At 40.6% G+C, this 24,705-nt stretch overlaps 1 protein-coding gene across 1 annotated transcript in view; it reads left to right on the top strand.

Moving 5' to 3' along the window:
- Positions 1-23,701, top strand: part of LOC139468228 (polycystin family receptor for egg jelly-like) — a 39,220-nt gene extending 15,519 nt beyond the window's left edge. The window contains exons 14-29 of the mRNA XM_071250058.1: positions 1,675-1,800; positions 2,229-2,331; positions 2,665-2,813; positions 3,351-3,596; positions 5,432-5,921; positions 9,873-10,036; positions 11,207-11,440; positions 12,805-12,978; positions 13,523-13,683; positions 14,039-14,900; positions 16,340-16,475; positions 16,944-17,173; positions 18,514-18,688; positions 19,469-20,152; positions 21,116-21,667; positions 22,197-23,701. Of these exons, the coding sequence (XP_071106159.1) occupies positions 1,675-1,800; positions 2,229-2,331; positions 2,665-2,813; positions 3,351-3,596; positions 5,432-5,921; positions 9,873-10,036; positions 11,207-11,440; positions 12,805-12,978; positions 13,523-13,683; positions 14,039-14,900; positions 16,340-16,475; positions 16,944-17,173; positions 18,514-18,688; positions 19,469-20,152; positions 21,116-21,667; positions 22,197-22,435 (4,725 nt within the window). The 3' untranslated portion in view covers positions 22,436-23,701. The remainder of the gene's footprint in view (positions 1-1,674; positions 1,801-2,228; positions 2,332-2,664; positions 2,814-3,350; positions 3,597-5,431; positions 5,922-9,872; positions 10,037-11,206; positions 11,441-12,804; positions 12,979-13,522; positions 13,684-14,038; positions 14,901-16,339; positions 16,476-16,943; positions 17,174-18,513; positions 18,689-19,468; positions 20,153-21,115; positions 21,668-22,196) is intronic.
- The last annotated feature ends 1,004 nt before the right edge of the window (positions 23,702-24,705 follow it).

Below are 24,705 nucleotides of genomic sequence, written 5' to 3'. Positions count from 1 at the left end.
CGGAACTCAAAGTTGTTTAGCCAAACAATCAAATAAAGCTCTCGTGTCAAGAAACAGGTACCTGAAAAAAGTAGGTCAGATCTCATGTCGTGATATCTCATGGATATGTTTAAAATATTTGATACAATGGTTACCCCAAGATATGGGGGACTAAATAACGTAAGTTTATTGAAACAGCTCACTCTAAATTCTGTAAAAAAATATCTTAATCTCAGTAAAAACACAAATAACAGTATGTGGCAGTACACTTACTCGTGTAGAGCAATTAAATATTGGTGCAGGGCGTCATTTAGATACAGAGAGACTTCCACTTCAGTTATATGTGATGTTAAAATCCTTGCATGATGTGGAAGAATAACATGGGCATCAATATTTAAAATACTTTATTTGAGTATGGTTTTGGTACTGTTTGGATAACACACAATATTGGTGATTCAAATCTTTTCCTTTTTAAATTCAAACAAACTCAAAACCACTATTAATGAATCACCAAAATGAAAACATTGCAAAGAGTATAAATCCTTATTAACCCCTGAATTATATCTTTCAAATCCACTTAATAAAATTATTTACAAATTTCAGATGCAATAATTTTAGACTTACAGTTGAAATAGGTAGACATCTAAATATGTCCTATGAAAACAGACTCTGTATCTTCTGCAATTCCCTCGATAGATCCTTTATTGAAGATGAATATCATGTTGTCATTATATGCCCAAGATATCATACTGTCAGAAATCAATACCTAGCCCAATAATTAACACATTGCTCAAATTATTTAACATTCTTATCATTAATGTCAACAACAGATAAAATTATTATAATATCTTTGGAAAGTTTTTGCTGAAAGTTATAAGTATAAGAGAAGAACTTTTGGGTTTTTTAACCAAAGTATTTGACTGTTTTCATTTATAAAACATGACGTGTCATAATCATAGTCATACCTTGTCTTGATAACAACATTCTTTTCTGTAAATACGGACCATGTTTGATATAGGCACGGTTGACTTCGTTACTTTGTTGGAGTATGGGAATACCGAGGTTCTCAGCATCTTAATAGTATGCTTACTGTAAGAGTTGACCAGATGTAACGGAGTTGGTTGATTGCTCATAAAATCAATCATTTTGGATTGTCTTGTCCAGATTGGATTATACACAAGACGTCGTCAAATAGCGGAGTGAAGAAGTAAGCAACAAACACACACTGAGAACTTAGAAACAGCAACTGAACAGAAAGTTTACCTGAGGTGATTTCTCATGGAGGAGTCCTCAGATTTCCTATGATCGTAATAAGATTGTTGGATGGAACGTTTTGAATTTGAAAGTTACTCAATTTTATTTTACCTAAAGATAGTAAGAACTCAATTTAGTTACAAATCGATTCAATCAAGTCGGAATTAAAGGCTGCCGCCGAGCGCTCTGGGGTGAACGGCTGGGGTGAAGACTTTGAGAAAAATACAGTGCGCTACAATGTATACTCGCACAAAATAATACTAAATTGTACTAAGGACTTGTGCAGAAATGTTGACGTATTTAGACCACGTGTTATTTTAATTCCTCTAGCCTCTCGGTAGAACTCGATGACTATCTTCAACCAGATTTTACAACCTAGAATTTGAGATAATGAACTGTCAGAAGAGGAAACGTAAATTATGTCATGCTTTTTATGTCCAGCTGCGGACGGAGGTCGTGAAGTCCCTGGCGACCACAGACGCCTTGACCCTCGACTCTCTACAGCAGACGGCCATGGCATTTAGGGTGATAACCCATCAGACGACGGAGCTGTCGGAGGAAGCTCAGGTTAGTGGGCGGGGTGGGCAGGAGGCGTGGAAGAAGGGGAGGCGTGGCAGTTGGCGGGTCTGTTCCTGTTTCAAATATGAATAAGTTAATAATATTATACGAAATATTCCTCTTCATTGGTGTGTTGAGAACGTATTAAACACTCTGAACTGAAAGTTTTAATCCAATTTGTGTTTATGCTTTAACAAATCAGTGCGTGCGTTCGATAAGGTTATACACGAAGCAAACCTTGCTATACCGAACTAATCCCATCATGGGTGTTGAGAGAAGATATCCCAACATGAACAAATGCAAGGGAGCTTTGAAAGGGCCATTCATCTTCCCGTTGAGGTTTGTCTAATTTACTCGTCTCTATCCACAAGCAACATAGTTTAGATCACAATGAAAGGCACCTCGTATAGTACGAGACGTTTTGTCTTTTCATTCAGGACATGACTGTGGCGACGATGTCAACGATGGCGAACACATTCCAGGTGATGGTTGAGGAGGAGAGACCGCAGTCGGTGGAGCAGGAGCTAAAGGCTGCGGAAGGTATACCCTTGTCATCCTGGATTGAAAAAAAGTGAAAGAAAAAAACAAACAATATTTTGAAAATGAAGAGATATTTTGTGGGTAAAAACTTTATTTATAACAGTTTTATTGAGGTTTCCTTGAAACAAATCATGTCTCTAACAAAATGCCCCCGCCACCCAGGATATCAGAATATTAAATGGTCCCTAAGAAATAGTTTGTGAAGGAGACGCCATCTTGATATATTTTGCACTGGATAATCTGGGATGTCGTTAAGGACCAACAGCAGTATATGACCAACACTTTCAATATTGACAAGATGATGGTCTGCATTTTCATGTCATTTTTCAACAGACATTGTCGCTGCCCTTGGGAACATCATCTTGGCAGCCCGCACTGAAGCGACCGGAAGTGCCTCCAATGACACTTCACCAACAGATCCATCACCAACACAAGGGTCCTCGACAACAGCTTGGCAAGCTGATTCTGAGTCCCAGGCAAAGGTCAAACACGTGTTCATCTTTTGTAGACCGTTATGACTTGACACCAATCTATGTTAGAGGTTTTCCTAGTATATCGCTATCATGGTCCAGTGTTGTTTTTATTCTAATTTGATGAATTAACACAAAATGAACTTATTGTGCAATCTCTAAAGTCATTGTCTGCAAGGAGAGCAGAGCATTAATTCAGTCGACTTTCTTGGACCTTTACGATTACCTCTGGGGTAAGGATGTGTGTGTTCTTGCGAGTCAGTTTTGAACCGTATTTCATTGCTGTCATTGTCAGCTTAACGTGGGAGAAAGTCAAAAGGGACGATGGTCGTAGTTGTCACTTTGGTGAAACCAGAGAGTATGGGAATATGGGAATTGTGCTGATAAAGCAATGTAATATGGCGAAACGGGAACACAAACCCAATGTCAATGGTTCCTGGCACGGCTAAGGAACGCAACTCCGTACAGCAAGTTGCGGCACCTTAGACCGCAGTGCTATCTTTGTCCGATCAATTCCGAAGCATCCTCATCTTCATTCTGTTTTTACAGGCTCGGGAAATCACTAAACTGGCCCTGGAAGTAGCAGATTCAGTGGTGAAGACAATTCTGAAGAAACGCGTCCCCGGAGCGCCACCTGTTGTCATGAAGAATCAAATGTTTACTGTTGTTGCAGAGAGGAAGGAGACGTCGAAGTTAGGTAACTCTGTTTTGTCTGCAGACGAAGGGTCATTCAAGTTGCCATCTTCCAGGGATATAGTGACGGAGAATGTCACAAGCCACATCATAGACACCAAGGTGAGTCAAGAATGAGTGAGTGTTTTGTTTGTTATTTAACGCCGCACTCAGCAATATTCCAGCTATATGACGGCGGTCTGTAAATAATCGAGTCTGCTCCAGACAATCCATTGATTGATATCATGAGCATCAGTCCACGCAATTTGGATACGATGACATGTATCAACCAAGTCACCGAGCCTGACCACCCGATCCCGTTAGTCGCCTCTTACGACAAGCACATAGTCGCTATTTACGGCAAGCATGGGATGCTGAAGACCTATTATACCCCGGGTCTTCACGAATCAATGTGTGAGTGAGTATGGTTTTCAGCCGCTTTAAGCAATATTCCAGCAATATCACGGCGGGGGACGGAACCTAGGTACACCTTCTATACATGTATACGAACTAGACAATTATGTAGATTATGTATTTGTGGGACCATTGTGTGATACAATGTTTATGCATAACGCTATATTTGAGATATAAGGTCAAATAAAAGCCCTATTTATGATCAACACAATACCCTCAATGATCAAACGCTTAATTATATTTTTACCATGATAATTATGTGCCAAGTGACACATGTACGTTTGTAAATACAAGGTTCTATTTTTTATGAACAAAAACCTCAACTTTCGCAATAACGTCTTTGGTGCTGCAGATGTTAAAAGAATGAGATATCAACAAATAAATATATCAACGAACCAATATATTATACAAATAATACACTTAAAAACCGGAACACTTTATAATGTAGCAACGTAGTGCCACAGAGAGTATATCACTTCTTGAAGAGCCAAGTGGTTGTTCAGTTCTTGTGTGATGAATTACACCAATTATGCCTCTTTATTTAATTTGGTAGGGACCTAAAATACTGAGAAAATGGAAGGGGGCAGGGTTTGTTTTTGTTTTTTTTGCTTTTTTTGGAAGGGGGGTATTTCGGAATAGAAATATACATCTATGAATTCATCTATTCACAGACTAATATAATCTGCTTAAACAGAAAATGCCATATGTTATTTTAAATAAAGACCAACATCCTTTATAACAGTAACATTCTCTCAAATTTCTGTCGTAATGGATACCAATGAAGATAAATAGGAAATAAACTATCCCTGCTTTTCTTGTACTATAGGCAAATGATATTCATCTCCTAATTCTAATATATTAATATTATCACAATTAATTCAGGTTAATATATAAACTGTTTGCTAAAAGGAGAGTGGTTAAAGCGTTTGCTTGTCTTCTAGGTCATCTTCCCGAGGCAAGAGAGTTAACTGACTATAAAAGTCCAGTTTCCACCCTTGCCGAACTAGGCTGGTATTATGGAGTTACATTTTGGCTGGACTAACGAGTCTGTGCATTGTCCAATCAAAATCGTGCACCGAAATAGAAATCCGGTTCGTAAACTGTCGTGCAGATTTCGGTCGATTGCAGGATTTGCAAAGCATGTTCACCGCTAACTCGTTGTCAGCAGAAATTTTCCAAATCTTTTCATGTTTGTAATCACGATGTAAGACCCGTTATATCACAATATAGATCTTGATTATCGATCAGATCGTCCTGGCCGGGCGCCACCATTTTGTGTGAAGCCACTGGTGGCGCTACAATCGAGCCAAGTAATTCCAGCCTTGTTCGGCAAGGGTGGGAACTGGACTTTTAAAGTCAGTTAACTCTCTTGCCTCGGGAAGATGCTTCTAGGTTGGATTTCACCACTAAGGTACGACGTGTGGACCCGATTCTAGCTTCCCGCGCCATGACACAGCGGTAATATTCGAAAACCCTTATGTGTTATGTGTATAGCAAACCCAATGTTATGTGTATAACAACCTTTCCCGATATTCCCGTTCCAGTTCGTCACCTCCCAGTTAAATCCATACGTGTGGGATAACAGCGCCGACAGTGTCAACTCCCCCATCCTCACCATGAATCTTTACGACTCCGGCGGCGATGAAGTGAAAGTCAATAAGCTAGACGCTGACATAATAATCGACATAGGCGCGACAGGTAACGGCAGTAACAAAGTGGCCGTACATCCGGTCCTCACCGGAAACGAGTCCATGGTTTACCATACATGGAGTGTGTCCGGAAATGACAGCGAGACGCTCAGGATAACGGTGATCCCCGATATGGCCAACGTCACCCTTGAGTTGTACATTAGAAATGGAACATTCCCCACAGAGAGTGAGTTTGACCTCTACTACCAGCTCCCCCGTGACATCAACGCTTCCGGGTTTGACGACCCTGCCCTTGAAGAAGAGTTACGCTACACCATTTTAATCACTGGGGAAGAACAGGCAACCTTGGGTAATGGAACCTTTCACATTGGAATCAAAGAACAAGGTAAACATTACAGTTTTTTCATCAAGAAGAAAACAATGGACAAAACATGAATACATATTGATTATATTTTACATATTAAATTTGGATATTAATTTACATGTTACGGGTCTCAGTCAGAAAAAACAAATGATCATATAATGGGTAGTGTCGTGAATACTGTGAACCGATCCGATACACATGGTATAATCAATCAATCAATCTATCAATCAATCAGTATTCACACATACTGAAACACTGTATTCTGCACATATAAGGGCAAAGGTATTATTTACGCAAATGATCAAATCTGGACATATAAAGAAAAAACTGATATTGATTTTCAATTTCGTGTGTGTGGCAAAGTTTACATACCCTCAATTCTTTTGGCACTTTTGTGTATTTCCTTCTTCAATCTGAAGGCTATGAGAAGAATATCTTATTCGTGAAAAGGATTTTCGAAATTTAGGGAGAAGTTATTTCAAGACATACTCTTCAGTTTTAAACTGGGACTTAAACATTACAAGTTATCAGATTTTGGTGATAATAGAAGTATCTCGTTCCATTTCTGAATAAGCGTATCCATAAGTCTTTGAGTGAACATTTGAAAAAGTTGATAAGGATATTCTACGTTTGACTTTGACATGCACCCCCCCCCCCCCCCCCCCCCCCCCCCAAGCCTAGTTCTGGAACGATTTTCTTAATAAACGATACACAGTTTACATTTCCGCGACACTCATACATCACCATCATGTCATAATACTGTTTTAAATATCACGTTGGCACACATGGTATCACGTTTCTTTTATATGCAAATACGCGGGTCATCCAGCAGGAACTACTTCTAGTCAGCTCTATCCACCCATGCATTGGCTACCTGCAAAAGAAATAATACCACAATGACGTTATTAAAATCATTATATTATTATTCCTATGCGATTTCTAAAGTTTGATCCAGTTACATATTCACATATAACTCCTGGGCCAATAATGAACTCGACTAGTGTACATGGAAATATGAATATATAAACATACAAAAATATATGCAAGATACGATGATTAGGTATTGCTTTCAGTTCTAAGACATAAAACCTGTTTGAAATTTTTTGCACAATTAATAAGTACAAGCTTATCATTACTGTAAAATAGCTTTTCGTATTCATCAGTTACTGTAGATAAACCATTTGTTGGTAAGTATCTACCTCTGTATATAATATATGCACTACAGTCACGGGAAAATGCAATTCATCTTCGGCACTATTGCTGTTACACTTTCCACATAATCTGTTTATACTTTCACCATCTTTACATCTAACATAAAGGCAGCACATGCAACCTCAGCAGGCACACATTCTTTCTTTATTCTTTATCACTTACAGTCAATACATAAAATTCAATACCAATAACCATTATATGCATTACTGCTGAAACATTCGAGACGAATTTGTCCATGACAACCGTGTAGAGACGAGGACTCCTAGATAGTTGTAATAACTGGATGCTTTCATTTGTTTTCCATCCATGAACCATTTTTCATAACTCCGTAGAAAAGCGCCGTTCCGAAACACTAGTATCTCCGTTTTGTCCATGTCAACCTGCAATCCCCATGTTGTACAGTAGTTATGTACAACGTCTATTTTCCTCCGATCACAGAATAGTCAAATACACATGGGTCATCTGTATAGTATTACGATAATAATAGTAATTCTACAAAATCAGCTCCAACAAATACACCCTTCAAATCGGCGTTCCTGCAGCATAATTTGAAACTCAGAGATAAATATTATGAAAAAAGAGGGGCGTAGTACACATCATTGCTTGACTCCACTTAAGACACTTGAAGTAGTCCCCGATAGATGTGTTGATTGCTCTAACTGCAGACATCATCTTAGAGTACATATTCATCACATTAACTAATCGTCCATGAATATCACTTTTCATCAATGCATTTCAACATCCACAAAGAGGCAATAAAAGCGACCACCACTCTTTGTTAAGTAATTCTGCAGTTAGCACTGCACTGTGAATATACAGTCAGCTGAACAGTTTTACATCCTGCTTGAGCTACTGGGATCTTCTCATATATATTTGCAAAAAGATGAATACGTTCATTATTAATTGAACAGAATAATTTTCCAAAAATTACCCATAAGTGAAATACCTCTATGATTGTTAACACATGTTATATTGCCTTTCTCGTGAAGTGGCACAATTTGGCCCAGTCTGCTTGGAAATGTCCTGTTGACATGCTACTGTTAAACATGGAAGAGAGGTAGATATTAGTAAGTGACGCGGCAAGTTTCTTTATTATCCTTCAAGTCTTTAATGGCAGCTGCAAACTCCTGGTCCGAAATGTCTTTGTTTAGTAAATTATTAATGTCATCATCGGAACATTCATCACATAGTAATTAATCATAATTATTAATCGTATTGTGAGCCTGTTCAATAAGGCCATTATCCAGGGGAATATTCAAGGTTACTTTAACGTATTCCGTCCACATAGATAATCGACAGAAGTCGTGTAATGTGGCTAGTTAACTTGTTAATTTTCTTCCGAAATAATGTGCCATTCTTTCAATTATCATCCAGGTCTTTAACAGTTGATTCTTCATATTCTTTCTTCTTTTCTCTACACAAACATCTGTAATACTTCCTCAATAAACTATATTCAGACAGTAAAGCTTTATCTCCAAACAGTCTCAAGTTATTCAATACCTGGAGTTTGATAATTATTAAAGCTACTTACCTGACCGTATATGTATACAGATTGTATATGCTTGGTCAAGGTTATCACCGCATCAACGTTTGTCATCACCTCTCGACAAACTTCATCTAAAGTAATTTGCCTTAGCGATAAAGAAAACTACGTTCACTACGTTTATAACGAACAACGAACTGACGGATATAACGCACTATTTTTGGTCCCGTCCATTTGCGGTATATATGCTGTATATATGCTTCTAACGAACTACATTTAGCGGTCCCTTTGAGTTCGTTATAACCGTAGTTTTATGTATAGGAGTTCTAAAACATCCTTAATGTTACCCTTCCATGAAAATCTCAGTATTTTGTTTCCTTGAATGTCAGTCGCAACATCTTGTCTTGATTCAATATGTCCACGGCATATTAACGAAAGGGGGAACGGTCCGTTCGCATCGAGTAAACTCATTCAAATCTGAGATATTATCAACAAGAAGTATAAAACATAAAATATAGTCAACTCAACTGGCACGTTCTCCTTAAAGTAAGTAAATCAGCCTTCCTCCCCGCAGAATCTTCCGTTCAGGATATGAATTCCAAAAGTACAGCACGAATCTATAAGTTGTTTACCATCATGAATCATTAAGTATAGTCTCCACATCCTCAAGGCTTGGTATACACATTTTCCCAATATCAGTTGGTTGGTTGGTTGGTTTGTTGTTTAACGCCGCACTTAGCAATATTCTAGCTATATGACGGCGGTCTGTAAATAATCGAGTCTGATCCAGACACGTAGTGATTGACACTATGATCATCTATCTACGCAATTGGGATGATGTAGACCAATTCCAACCCGGAATCTTCACGGGACCTGACTTAGGCAAGTCGTGAACAATCACACTGCATCGTTTGCTATGATTTTCCAAGTACTCAACTGTACCGTCTAACTTGCAGATATATAATCTTTGGGTTTCGAATTTTCTTTAACAATGATTCACAACGTTCTTCTTCAGCATGCAACTGGGTGCTCATTCCATATATCAATAATGAATAAACTAGGTATTAAGCTCGTCAAAGGCATAATGCACTTTTTAAATCCTAAGATATAAGTATTTAAGACACTCGGCTAATTACTGTTATGTTATTTCTTCATCATGTTGGTTATATAACTAAATGTGGCTTAATACAGATTGTAGACTCAGAAGTATAAAAGGTCACGGTCTGTGATGTGGGAAATAGGTTGACTATCTATTGCACGGTAACGTTCTGTTACAGTAAACATTTCAACCATCGAACCCGACTACAGCGACTACTACGACTACGGCAACGACGAGGACGAGGACGTCATAGTTATGACCAACTACACCATCAGCTTCAGTACAGCGGTCTGTCGCTTCTGGAGCGAGAGGGACGACAAGTGGGTCACTGACGGATGCCAGGTAGACGCGGTGTTGCAATTGTACTCATTACGACTCCCCCTTACCCCTCCCCCCACCCCTCCTCCAACCCTGCCTCCTCCATCCCACCCCTCCCCCCGTATAGATTCTTCGTTTGACGTCAGTTTGTGTGTGTGTCACCCTGGGCAACAGATCTACCAATGTACGATGTAGGATCTACAATGCCTTACAATGCCAATGCCTAAAATATTCTTAAACCTTCACATCAATCTATTCCTTAATTATAAATGCATACTTTATTTCATAGAAAATGAACTTTGAATCGAAAACAAAAAACCAGTACGGGTTTTGTAAAACAAGATGTCGGCCACCAGATTTGTTTTCGATTTGAAATCCGTTTTTAGGATTTATGATAACCCATCGGAGGTGTACATGTGCGCTGTTTATCCCACAGCAGACTCGAGAACGATGAACATATGAAGTGATAAGGTAACCGCAGCTACTGTACGCGGTGAGCAGAGCTTCCCCAGTGTTTCTGTGGTATTTCAGTGTATCAAATGCCTAAATCTTATCAGTGTATCCGTTGTTGTGTGGTAATGATAGTGTTTGTTTGTTGTTGTATAACGCCGCACTCCGCAATATTCCAGCTATATGACGGCGTGTCTGTAAATAATCGAGTCTGGACCGGATAATCATGACATCATGAGCATCTATCCACGCAACTGGGATACAATGACATGCATCAACCAGTCAGCGAGCCTGATTAACGGGATCGGGTGGTCAGGCTCGCTGACTTGGTTGATACATGTCATCGTACCCCAATAAAGTGGATCGATGCTCATGACATCAATCACTGGATTGTCTGGTCCAGACTTGATTATTTACAGACCGCCGTCATATAGCTGGAATATTGCTGAGTGCGGCGTTAAACAACAAACAAACAAACAAAGCCCGTCCGCTGGGGAATCCTGGTTTGAACAAGCCGAAAGAGACGACTGCACATACGGAGGGCAAGGCTCGGTGTCATCGTACCCCGACGGCCTGGGACATATATCACAATGCTCATATTATCAATATGGTATCTGGTCCAGACTATATTATCATCAGGCTGCCGCCATGTTGCTTGAGTATCTGAGTGTTGCGTTAAACAACAAACAATTAAACAACGTAATAAAATCACATAAAAACAAAGTCAACACTGTCTCACCCTAGGTCAGCGAACTTTCTAACTCCCGCTTCACGAGGTGTCTGTGCAACCATCTCACGGCCTTCGCCAGTGGCGTCTTCACTCCCCCTAACTCCATCAACTTCAACACCGTCTTCAACAACCTCGGCGCCAAGTTACTGGACAACAACGCCGTCCTCATCACCCTGTGCGTCATCTTCTTCCTCTACATCGTCTGCGCCATCTGGGCCAGGCGGAAGGACAAGCGGGATGTGGAACGGGTGCGTTGTATAAGTTGTAGGAAGCTAGTTTGGAGGTGTTGAACGAAGAATGGCGCCCTAATGGTCAGTCAAAATTATGCTACTCAAAGAAAGTTAAAGAACACCAGATTCTTTCATATTACTATTGTGAAATGAAAGAATCTGGTGTCCTTTAACTTATTGAGAAGTAAATTTAAGAAATGGTTTCTAAGACAAACATTGGGTTAGGACAAATTAACCGTTATCGTTTAATAGAACTCTTCTGTCTGACCTCACCTATCCAGAAGGGTCAAATGAATAGTTTTATCCTGACAAATCGTCGTTTTCAAGCTTTTCCACTTCTTCTCCTACAACCTAAGTAAAGCTTAATTTAAGTTATAGTTTTAAACATTTAACGAATTCAAATTCACCCTTTCAAAGTTTATTGTGGTAAAATGTTATTTTCGTTTCTCTTTATAGAAAATAGATACCCTATTTAATTAATACTGTATATACGTTTTGCAAGTGGTTGTGTACACTGTAAAAAGGATGGTGAAACTTCAAAGCCATAACCATATTATCATACGTTTAGAATTATTCATTTATCAATACATTAATCATCACAGTTACTTTTGCTTTAGAGCATTTAATGCCCGGGTTGATTATAGACTGGTTATTATCCCCCGTCACTAAGTGGAAGGGGGATATAGGAATGGGTGCCGTCCGTCCGTCCTTCAGTCCGTTTCATTTCCGGAGCAGATCTTGAAAACCGTACCATATTTCTTCACCAAACTTGGCACATAGATAGATCTAGTGGTGAACTGGTGCCTTTTGATAGTTTGGGATTTTTTAAAAAGTTATTTTTTGAGTTTCCATGGCAACGACTTTGATTTAGACTGAAAATGGCGGTAGTCCTCGTTTCCAGAGCAGATCTTGAAAACCGTACCATATTTCTTCACCAAACTTGGCACATAGATAGATCTAGTGGTGAACTGGTGCCTTTTGATAGTTTGAGATTTTTTAAAAAGTTATTTTTCGAGTTTCCATGTCACCGACGTTGATTTAGACTGAAAATGGAAGTAGTCCTCGTTTCCGGAGCATATCTTGAAAAACGTACTATATTTCTTTACAAAAAGGCCCAGTGAACATAGTTCACAGGAGCTAATGCATTGCACACACCCGACATGTCATATTGGCGGGGGATGTGAGTATTTCATGCTTGTTATATCATGTAAAACTGTTGACTAAAATAAATATAACAAATGTTATATTTGGGATAACACTTTCTTAATAAAGTACAGATTCTCGTACTTTTTGGGTTGAAATAAATATGTTTTCCTCATACTTGTTACGGTCATTCGTTTGAAGAAAAGGAAAATATTTATGATATGATTTATATCCTTCAGTGGGGCGTGGCTCCTCTAGCTGACAACGTGATAGCCGACAAGTATTTCTACCAGATCACTGTCTTCACGGGCATGCGCTCTGGGGCGGGTACAAGATCACGTGTCAGTTTTGTCCTGTCTGGGGACGATGCTGACACAGGCGTCAGGGATATGGCAGACGAGAAAGGAGTAAAGGTAAACACCTATACAACATTTGACATAAACCAAACTATAAGCCTTGAAATGAGGGAATATAGCACAAATACCTGAAAAAGAAAATATTCAAACAGATTGATGTTTTCAAACCTCCCATACTACAAAATATATGCAATACATCAAGTTCTCGAATTAGTTCACAACCCCATATATCATTGATCTTTAGAAGTTTCATGCGTCCCTCATGCTTGCCAGTAAGCTATGATCGTGGGTTCCAATCTCAGTGTCGGCCTGAGTAACTTTCTAGGTTTATTGGTACCACACCCGTGTTTTTCCTAAAGTGGTCAATGTTTTGAAACCCGCACTTCCAACATCAGGTTGACACGCCGTGATATACCTGAAATACTGTTCAAAGTGACGTTTGGCTTACTCATAATTGACTTAATCTGTCTACATTCTATGTTAAAAGCGGCGTTAATTAAAATCTAACTTGGAAATAACCCGTAAACGTATTGAATACAGGTTGTACAATGACCCACATTAATTGAGCGACATGTTGAGACAGACTTCATAATGTTCAAAGGTATTCAACCGCAGTAGTGTCAACCAGTTCGTGATGGGCGTGAGCGAGTGCCTCGGCCCTCTGTCCTACCTCCGAATGTGGCACGACAACTCCGGCAAGGGCAAACAACAAGGCTGGTATCTTAGTAAAGTCGTCGTATCCGATCTGCAGACGGGGGAGAGGTATGAGACACATGTAGCCCCAGTGAGGTGACACCTGCAGGGTGAGGGACACACGCAAATATCCCCGTGTTCTTGGAGATGTTAATCGTGCATGCGATACGAGAACGTGTTTTATCATATATATTGTCAGATGTATGTGTGTTATGGAGTATTCAATCGCAATGTGAGGATAAATTAAAATTTGAAATTTACGGCATACGTCGTTGGTTCAAAATAATTCTCGTGCATCAAAATACACAATAACACCCACAAATCTAAAAGTCTCTCATCCCTGTCACGCTTGTGTGTTCGTATTTATCTTAGGCTAGATTAACGGTAATGGTTCATCGCATCACGTCGTTTTCTGTGTTTCCAGTTTCTTCTTCCTGTGCAACCGATGGCTGGCGGTTGAGGAGGATGACGGCATGGTTGACAGGGTGATGCCTGTGGCCGGCACCGGGGATGTCCTCACGTTCAACCACCTCTTCTTCTCGAACACCAAGAAGAGCCTCACTGACTCGCATCTCTGGATCTCGGTTTTTGCCCGACCCCAGAGAAGCAACTTTACCCGAGTACAGCGAGTCTCCTGCATACTGTCTCTCCTAGCAACAACCATGCTGGCTGACGCCATGTTCTACAAAACCGAGGGCAAACACGACGCGGCCTACTCATTTACTTTGGGACCTCTCAAATTCTCCCTTAATGAACTCTACGTCAGTTTCGTCAGCAGCATCGTCGTACTACCTGTGAACATCCTCATTGATCAGATATTTAGACGATGCAAGACCAAGACCAACAGCAAGGTCGACAACGGATTCCTCAAGAAAAACCTCAAGATCAGCACCCCCCGTCCATCAACCTCTGCCTCTACGTGTCCTGACCCAATCAGAACAGTCTACGATGGCACTCTGTCCCCCGACCCTACAACACCCAGCCCCACCCCGGGAAAGTCACCCAACCCTCTGAGCACGTCTTACACCCATAGCTCAGGGGATATAACACTAAAGACCAAAAGGAAGATCAAGAAGCTGAAGACCAAGCCTCAACGTAATAAGAAGAAATACTTCCCATGGTGGACAAAGTATATAGCGTGGCTGCTCGTGTTCATAAGTACGACAGTGTCTGCCTTCTTTACGTTCTTGTATAGCATGGAGTGGGGAAAGGTGAAGTCTAACGCTTGGCTGTCATCTATGTTGCTGTCGGTGGGGCAGTCAGTGCTGTTGCTCCAACCAATAAAGGTTAGACATTACCATCATCACAGGGTTCGAAATTCCTTGAATTACGGTGTCAATGCAACAGGTATATTCATAAAGGCGCTGTTACAAAAAGACCAAGGTGCCTCATGAGCATACTTAGAAATTACAGTTTGTTTTAAATTAGAGTGAGTGAGTGAGTATGGTTTTACGCCGCTTTTAGCAATATTCCAGCAATATCACGGCGGGGGACACCAGAAATGGGCTTCACATATTGTACCAATGTCGGGAATCGAACCCGGGTCTTCGGCGTGACGAGCGAACGCTTTAACCACTAGGCTACCCGACCTGTAAATTAGAAAAAAAATATTTTGGTGATCTTGTAAACGCAAGTTTAGTGTAAACTTAGAGGAATAAACCGTGAGATCGACTTAAACATTTGCCTCAAATTTGTATTTTGAATAATGAACAAACATTGCTTAATACGATATGTGTATGGTTTTATTTGAAATGTTCTAAATTATTTAAATAGCTACAAAGCCCCAAATACTCAAGATGGTATCAGTGACCTATAAGTAGGAGTACCAGCTTTTGAAGGAAATATCGCATTTACAGACAACATTACTATCTCATAAGGGTCACGGGCGCCCCATTCATCTAATACCCCGATCACATGCGCCTCTATACATATGTGTGTATATGTGCATACGTGTGTAGAAATACATACGTGAGTATTCTTGTCATGTGAACGTGTTTACTCCAGGAGCAAATTTGCATCATGCCTGGAGCAGGTGCAAATTAATGTAAATTTGCACTGTGTGTATATGTTGCAATGTGAACGTTTATGTTAACGTAAGTGGAAGATCTGATAAATATCTGCTCTTTTGCCAACACGAAACAAATTGTCAACAGTTGCCAACTTTTATGCGTTTATGCAGAGTTGAGCGGACGGTGATTTCTTTAGGTTTTAAGGTGTCAAACCTTTGCGTACAAACGAAATCAAACACATTTTGCCTCACGCGAAAATTTTCGGTGCAGTAACTCTCTTCTCATTCAACTTTGATTGGAAAACAACCTGTTTTGTATTGAAAGTCTGACGAAACAGACTGACGAATATGTGTGCCTTACACAATTTACATACTTTATTTACACACATAAGTTGATTTTCATGTGAACGTATAGTATACTTACATATACACACGTATGTATAGTTACACATGTGCAAAATTACTTACGTCAGTAGATGTCGTGCATGTGAACGGGGTATTAGGTGCGATTCGCTACGTAATTTGCTCCCATGGGTGTGCCAGACTTATGATCCTGTTTGAGTCCCAGATTAGTCCTGATCATGTCTCAGCAACATGCCAGTGTTCGTGGGTTTCACCAAAGTGTATCGTTTTGGACTTTCATCCCACATGATGCTATCATGTATATAAGAGGTGATGTTCAAAGCGGTGGTAAACCGAACTCACTCACTATTTCAGATCATTGTGGTGGCGGTGATAGTCGCATGGGTTGTCAAGAAGCCCGAGTTGGACGACCTTCCAGAAGATGAAGACCCGAGAGCTATCCAGCCTCAGCCTGACGAGGAGGTCACTCACAACATGCCACCCGAGTCGGGTAAAACACCTTCTACATAGAGGCGCTGGGTTAGCCTGGTGGTTAGAGCGTGGGTTCTATACTTCTAAAACCACGGCCCCCACTTAAGTACGACTTGCAGGGTCATACCTTCAAACTCAATCAATAGCTCACTTTCTAAAGTTCGCTGTGTAATGTTATGCATGATATGGGTAGATATGAATGTGTATTGAGGGAATAATTTGTCTAACATTGTATTGTCACATCAAGACTGCCAACATGAGTTTGATGAGAAGTAATGTGTTTTTTAAAATTGCGGCATATTTAGTAAGGAAATTGTTGAAATAGTACTCGAATTCAGCCACTGGACATGACCTCGACTTATGACATGACCTTGACATCATGACATGACCTTGACGTGCAGTGCTGCCACCTTCAGGGTTACTCCTGAAGGCCACTGTCTGTGTACCCTTGCACCCCAACCCATACTCACTCCTTTCTGAACGCCAGTGACCCGGCCGAAGATGCCAGTTCCTCAGCTGGACCAAAACGCTCTCCAGGCCGCTCGCACGAAGCGGTTAAGGGAGGTCGAGATGATGTCTGTCATCAAGGAGGTGGTCGCCTACGTCCTCTACCTCATCATCCTCTTCATGGTGTCCGTCCACAACAGGGACCCCAACTCCTTCCTCATCAAAGACAACCTCCTCAACATGATAGCTGGGACGTCCGCATTCACCAAGGTATGTATTGTGAACTGAACATTTATGAAAATTGAGTTGTCAATGGAGGCGAAGTGATAAATCAGCAAGGGCATTTGGGTAAATAATTGATTTTAAATGGATTTAGAAATGCGTCTGGCTGTTGGCCAGAAAACTGAATGATATATTAGTTAACTACTTATTAACTCATTGGTAGTTTCCAATTCGTTAATAAAAATAGGCGTCAGGTTGATCAGCAAAGAGGACCGGGCTTATACATAAGGTAAGGCGGTAAGTTAATAGATGCAATAGATTCAATAAATTGGACTGTTATTCATACACAAGACTAGGCTATTCAATAATTGCGATTGGGTTATTCACTGTCTCAGACAGCTTTACTTTATACATGCGACTGGGTTATTCACTGTCTAAGACAGCTTTACTTTATACATGCGACTGGGTTATTCACTGTCTAAGACAGCTTTACTTTATACATGCGACTGGGTTATTCACTGTCTAAGACAGCTTTACTTTATACATGCGACTGGGTTATTCACTGTCTAAGACAGCTTTACTTTATACATGCGACTGGGTTATTCACTGTCTAAGACAGCTTTACTTTATACATGCGACTGGGTTATTCACTGTCTATGACAGCTTTACTTTATACATGCGACTGGGTTATTCAATGTCTAAGACAGCTTTACTTTATACATGCGACTGGGTTATTTGATAAACGCAGATGGGTCATTCAACAAATGAGACTGGTTTATTCAATACATGCGACTTGCTAAATCAATAAATTGGACCTGTTTAATCAGCTAGACCAACCTCAAAGCAGGGACATTAAAGGGCCAGAAAAGGAAAAAATGATTTGGATTTTGTTGCGAATAGTCCCGAGAAAAATATCTCAATATTCTTTGAAAGTATCTAAACGTCCAAGTGAAAGTGCTAAAATCACACGCTCCGTAATCGGATTCCAAAACGCAGTTGCCACATTGGAATACTATTTCATGCCTACAATTCCTTTTATAGCCCAAATCGTACAAAATAATTCATATGTTCACTCACTATTTGATATATATTTTAAGCGTTTTTACTCAGTACGGTGTATGTGAATATAGTTCACCATTTAGTTGTGTCATATGTTAGATGCCCTTCTGCAGGGTTGCCATGTTGACTTTACTTGCCCTTTACTAGAAATGTGGTGATCAATTAGATAGACTAGGTTAATAAGAAAAAACACAACGGGGCTAATCCAAAGGGTATCCGGATTATTCAATGAATGCGACTTTTATACCTGAACAGCAAGTTAAGCAATATATGCGACGATGTTGATCAGCAAAGGTTATCCGATACTGAGCAAAGGTTATGACCTGCAGGTGAGCACCGGAAATGACTTCTGGAACTGGACCCGCTATCACCTACTACCTAACCTGTACGCCAACAAACACTTTGATGGGTCCCCTCTCGAGGAGAGAGGGCTGCGGTTTGTGTCCAACATGGTGGCCTACAGGGTTGGACCAGTCAGGTTCAGGCAGCAAAGAGTCGTTACAGGTAATAGTATTTTGTCCGGGGATGTAACACGTATTATAATATGTGAATAGGGTAAAATCAGCTAATGCAACCAGGAAACTGAACGAAGTGTTTGACTGTAGCTCTGAGATTCAGAGAGTGGCTCTGTATGACTTACTGAGTGTTCCTTTTTCATCTGTTCTGAGATCAATTACTATGCCATTAAATAACCTTTCGTTCTTTAATAACAATATGTTACCTTACTACAGTCATGTTTACGGACACAATGGTAGGAACGCTTAATTATCGCGTATGCATATGCATTGAAATGTTAACACTGCCCGTGCCTTGGAATATGTCAGTGTTCTTGCGCAACCGGATTTGCAACCGGTTTCGGTTTGGTCTGTTAACCAACGAAAATTTCATTTAATACATAACTGACAGCGGGTAATAATACATGCGACGCACATTTTCGGTAGATTCCATTTTTACGAAACTCGTGAACTGATTATGGCGTCTGACCTCGCTTTCGCTCGGTCACGTACCATAGAAAGTTGTTTCTTAAAAATAGTACGGAGACGAGATTCTCTATATCTTGCTATAGGAAAGCACCAGTTTAATAGCAATAGTACAAGAATATGTCGTAAAGAGACCAGTCAGAACTTGCAAGAGATTACTGGGATTCGTTATATAAAGTGTAGTCCGACCGTGTGCTGAGAAACATGTTCAAAATAACGCGTTCAATAACTCTGCTACAGTTGTGACGCTAAGATCACTTTATAATTTTGTTGCCATAGAAATAACCACTTATGATATTCTCAGGCCAGTGCCACAAACCTGCAGACATTCCGAAGAACTTCGCCAAATGTAGCCATGGCTGGTCTTGGGAGAACCAGGACACCACGCTCTACCTTGAAGGATGGCAGAGGGTGTTGTCTAACGTCACGCCCACCACCCCGCTCAACTACCCGTGGGGCTACAAGACCTTCACCAAGACTAACGGTATTCCCCACGTCGGCAAGGTGGGAGTCTACCCGGCTGGAGGCTACGTCGCGGATCTGATCGGGAGTGAGACGCGTGCTAGGAAGATGGTTGACACCCTGAAGGAGAAAGAGTGGATTGACAAATACACACGGGTGGTGTTCGCGGAGTTCACGGTGTATAATCCTAACGTGAACATGTTCGCTATGATCATGGCGACGATGGAGATCATGCCCGCCGGGTCGACTGCGGTGGAGGTGATAGTGAGGCCGTTCAGACTCTTCTCCTATTTGGGGGGCTACGGTGTAGTCGTGGCGGTATGTGATGCGCTGACGTTGGTCTTCATCGTGTACTTCTTCATCAGAGAGTGTAAGATACTGAAAAAGCAGAAGTGGGGATATTTCCGACAGTTCTGGAATTTTCTGGAATTGTCCATCCTGCTACTATCTTTGACTACAGTAGCGATGTACGTTGGAAGACACCTCATGACGACGTATGCCGTATCGAAAGTGACAAAACTAAGAGGTAACATTTATGTATCTTGGATGGGTGAGTGAGTAAATTGACTTATTAACAATTTTCCAGCTCAGCAGGAGTCACCAAAAATGGGTTTCACGTGTTAACGAGACCCGTATAGATCCGGGTTAGTTTTGGTTTTCAACAAGCTATGCTTGTCGTATGAGCCGACTAAGCTTGTCGTAAGAGGCGACTAACGGGATCGGATGGTCACTCTCGCTGATTTGTTTGATGCATGTCTTCGTATCCCAATTGCGTAGATTGATGCTCATGATGTAAATCACTTGATTGTATGGTCCAGACTCGATTATTTACAGACCGACGTCATATAGCTGGAATATTGCTAAGTTCGGCGTTAAACAACAAACTGGATATTGAGCCCGATCTTTAACTACACGCTTAAAGAGGAATTATATAAACAGCCTCGAGCCCGTTTGAGGTGTAGTTCTGGAAAACGTAATTAGTCATATGCATCAAGCTGAATCTTTGTCTTTGTATAATACGGGTCATCATGACCTTAGACAAATCGTGTCAAGTGACTTTGTATATGAATCATGCCTTGTTTCAACTGCTTCAAACTTGATATGACTACCAATAGTCACGTGTCAAGCCTCCTTTGAAGCACTGTTCGTCTCTTGTTGGAGTGAGGGAGAGCTAGGTTTCACGCCGTTAGGAACAGTGTTTCAGTTATATCATTGCACCTCCGCTTGAAGGAGAAGGATGGTCAACACTGAGACCCACGACTACAGGTATGGAGGTGACAAGCAAAAAACCAATACCGGGACGACTCGAGGATTCGAACCTAATCTTTTCTGCTGACTTGCTTAGACCCCTTGCCTATCAATACAGTCATTTTAAGTTATTAAGTATATCAGTAATTGAAGCAAACCCCTTGACCATACCTCGCTCCACATCCACGAAATTGCTGCTACATCAACCTGAATCTTAGTCCCATTCTTTCTCTCGTTCCAGACCGCTTCTACAACTTCCAGCGTCTGGCAATGTGGGACGAACTGTTCACGTTTCTGTTAGCCTGGGTCATATTCGGCTCCATCCTCAAAGTCATCCACATGCTCCGCTTCAACAAGAAGATGTCCATGTTGGCTGGGACGCTGAAGAAGGCGGCCCAGGAGCTGTCAGCGTTCTCCGTCGTCTTTGTCTGCTTCATCATCGCCTTCATGTCCCTTGGGTTCCTCACGTTCGGTGCCAACGTTCAAGGCTACAGCAGTGTGTTGGTATCCCTGGAGACTCTGTTGTCCTTCGCTCTGGGACACTACCAGTTCGAGGAGCTCTCCATGGCCAACAGGACACTTGGGCCAGTCTTCTTCTTCGCCTACATCATGTTTGTGGTTCTGTTGATGCTGAACATGTTCGTCACTATATTGAACGATTCCTTTAGTGTAGTGAGAAGCAAGGTCAATAGTGAGAAGAATGAGTATGAAATCGTGGCCTTCATGTGGGGGTACTTCCGGTCGTGGATTAACCTCACTGGCCTTGTCCCGAAAGCAAAGGGAAAGTACTCTGGTGGGTATTATACTTGTCTATTCACATGTAAACCTTTTCTTTTAAACCATGTTGTCGGTTTCCATTTTTGGCACTCTCTGCCTCATATTGATTGAGTACTCACAAAAACTTGCGGTTTTTAATCATATACTTGAAGCTGATTGGTTATCATGTCTTGATCATAAATAACTGTAACTTGTGTAAATCAGTATATATCGATCTGTGATACATATGTATTTTTTCATGATGCATCATGTGTAATAGTAATTAATACATCGTCACATTTGAGAAAAGACACCGAATTCTTTACCCCAATGAAGTTCTTTCGAGCGGTGGTGAAGCAAAGTAAAAGTGTTCGCTCGTTACGCTGAAGTCCCGAGTTCGAATATCCACGTGGGTACCATGTGTGGAGCCCTTTTCTGTCCCATTCAATGACATTGCTGGACTATTGCTAAAACATTCGTTAAAACACCCACACTGTTAACCTTTCATGATAGGAATAAAACACAAACCGATTTAACAGTAGCAATATTGTTATGAAATATTCCAGACAATGAAGACTCGCAGGACGATGAGCGAATGCAGGATAACAAACCCAAGACACTACAGACAGCTATGACGTCAGTTCACCAGAAACTGGACAACTTAGAGCGACGGCTGGACGAAATGTCGGGGCGCCAACCCCCGAGAAAGCTGCAGTTCATGACCACCCGACAGGACATCGACTATCTGGATATGGACCTGGATGAGTTCGCCAGAGTGTTCCCCCAACTAACAAGGCTAAAATAACCCTGTGTCTAAAACCTCCAGGATGCTTCCTCTGCAACACAAGACAGACAATGATGTGATTTTGGACTATTTGTTTCTTCATATTCAGTCTATTGTTGTCAAGTCATTGCATGGCAATTAATGTGCAGGATGTGTATTACCAACGGAGAGGTCAAAGTATACATCTCTTTATTGGTGAAAGGAAGAGACATACCGCATTCTTTGTACATGTATGTATGAAGTTAACAGTGGTGTATTCATTTACTTTTGTTTCCTATGAGGAACGTTATGATTCCGTACAATTAAAAGCGGCATGAAACTATACTCACTACTATTAACCTCAAAGGAAGGAATGTCTTGATTGATTTTGGTTATCAAACAGAATTAGTATTCTGTTTTAAAAAGCGAGTGCTTGTCTTGCAAAAACTGTAATTGATGATAGTCATTGATAATCACATAATAACACGTATTTTAAACCAACCAACAAGCCTATTCAATAACTCCCACGTCAAATCATTGTATTTCTAATAGACCTTTTACTGTGTAAAAATAGTTTACATCAGTTACACGCCTGTAGCAATACATTGTTGATATTATATAGTCTCTATGTGAATTAATGTTTTCATGTTAAATATATACATAATGCATGTATTCTTCACAATGTGTGGTGATTTGTGAAGTAATTGTTCCAAGTTCGATCGCTAGTGCCAGAATGCCCACAGTAAATCCGTCCAATTGTAGTTTGTTGTGGTTAGGCTGGGTTAATAGTATTTTTGCACCGGCTCTCTTGTATAAACGACTATCTGTTGTTTAACAGTGTGTGGTAATGAGAAAATTGACAAAACATACTACGTTTTACTGTTTACTATAATTCATAATGTTATAACATTGGTATATTCAAACAATGTGATGTGTATTTACAAAGTTATGATAATATTGTTAAACCTGTTACATAGTGTACAGATTACATGAAAACCAACAATTGTACAGATTACAGTTAAACCCATTGCTGCACAAATTACAATTAAACCTATGATTTGACATATTACAATAAAACCTGCAATTGTACAGATTACAAGAAAACATACAATTGTACAGATTACAATAAACCCTACAGCTGTACAGATTGCAGTTTAACCCATTGCTGAAGAAATTACAATAAAACCTATGATCTGACATATTACAATAAAACCTGCAATTGTACAGAATACAAGAAAACCTATGGTTTTACATCTTACAATACATACTGTAACTGTATAGATTACAATAAAAACTATAGATACACCAAACGACCACCCCTCTGTTTTGGGGTTCTATAGCAAACTGATTGCTGGTGTCGTGTTGTTACTTCTTGTGTGCTCACCGGCCCAAAGGGCAAATGTCATATCCTGTTCGTCCGTCGACCGTCGTGCGGCGCGTGCCGTCTGCCTCTCCGAAACAACTGCATCAACTAAGCTGAAACTCCACACACACGATCCCATCATTGATGACGCACATGACCGGGAATTTTTTTCCGATATTGAAAAGTTTCTCCATGGCCATTACCCAGCAATGGAGTATACATGTATACGTAGTTGGTGGTGGAGTTCAGCATATATGTTCATTATTTCGAGATATTTTCAATTGGTCTACACTTAATTCTCTCCTTAGAGGATGGAAGGTCGGTAGTTCCATCCCCATGGTTGCGTCATGCGAAAAGACGTAAAAAGATGGTTGGTTGATTGACATCATGAGCATCCATTTACGCAATTCACATGCATCGATCAAATCAGCGAGCCTGACCAGACGATCCCGTTAGTCGCCTCTTACAAGCAAAGTCGCCTTTTACGGCAAGCATGGATTGCTAAAGACCTACTCTCTACCCGGATCTTCACGGGTCCCTCAATTTGTTCAAGAGGTTCGAGTCTTCTTGTCAATATGGATTTTCTGGTCCTTACCGCCGTCATATAACTGGAATATTGTGCAGCGTCAAACAACAAACAAAAAACATTTGAATTCAAACTGACACCGAATACTACATGCCTGACGCGCTATGGATCGATGACGTCAGAGACAAGTTATAGCGCGACATATTGAAGAACCTGTTGCTCGTGACAACTCACTAGCGAATTGAACCTTCTTCAGTTAATAGGCTTTAGGCCTTTTCACTTTGCAACGGTGTGTGCTGTACTACATCAAGGCAAAGTAGAGTCAGTATGTAGTATGTAGTGTCCCTTAGTTATATCAGGATCCGATGTCCATGGGATCGAATACTGATTATGATCTTTGGCCAGCCCCTGTCAACCTCTTTC

The sequence above is a fragment of the Haliotis cracherodii genome, unplaced genomic scaffold (genome assembly GCF_022045235.1).
Source record: "Haliotis cracherodii isolate W230 unplaced genomic scaffold, xgHalCrac1.p SCAF_2, whole genome shotgun sequence".
NCBI lineage: Eukaryota > Metazoa > Mollusca > Gastropoda > Lepetellida > Haliotidae > Haliotis > Haliotis cracherodii.
Note: the sequence above shows the minus strand (reverse complement) of the source record. Positions and strands in the feature narration are given on the sequence as shown.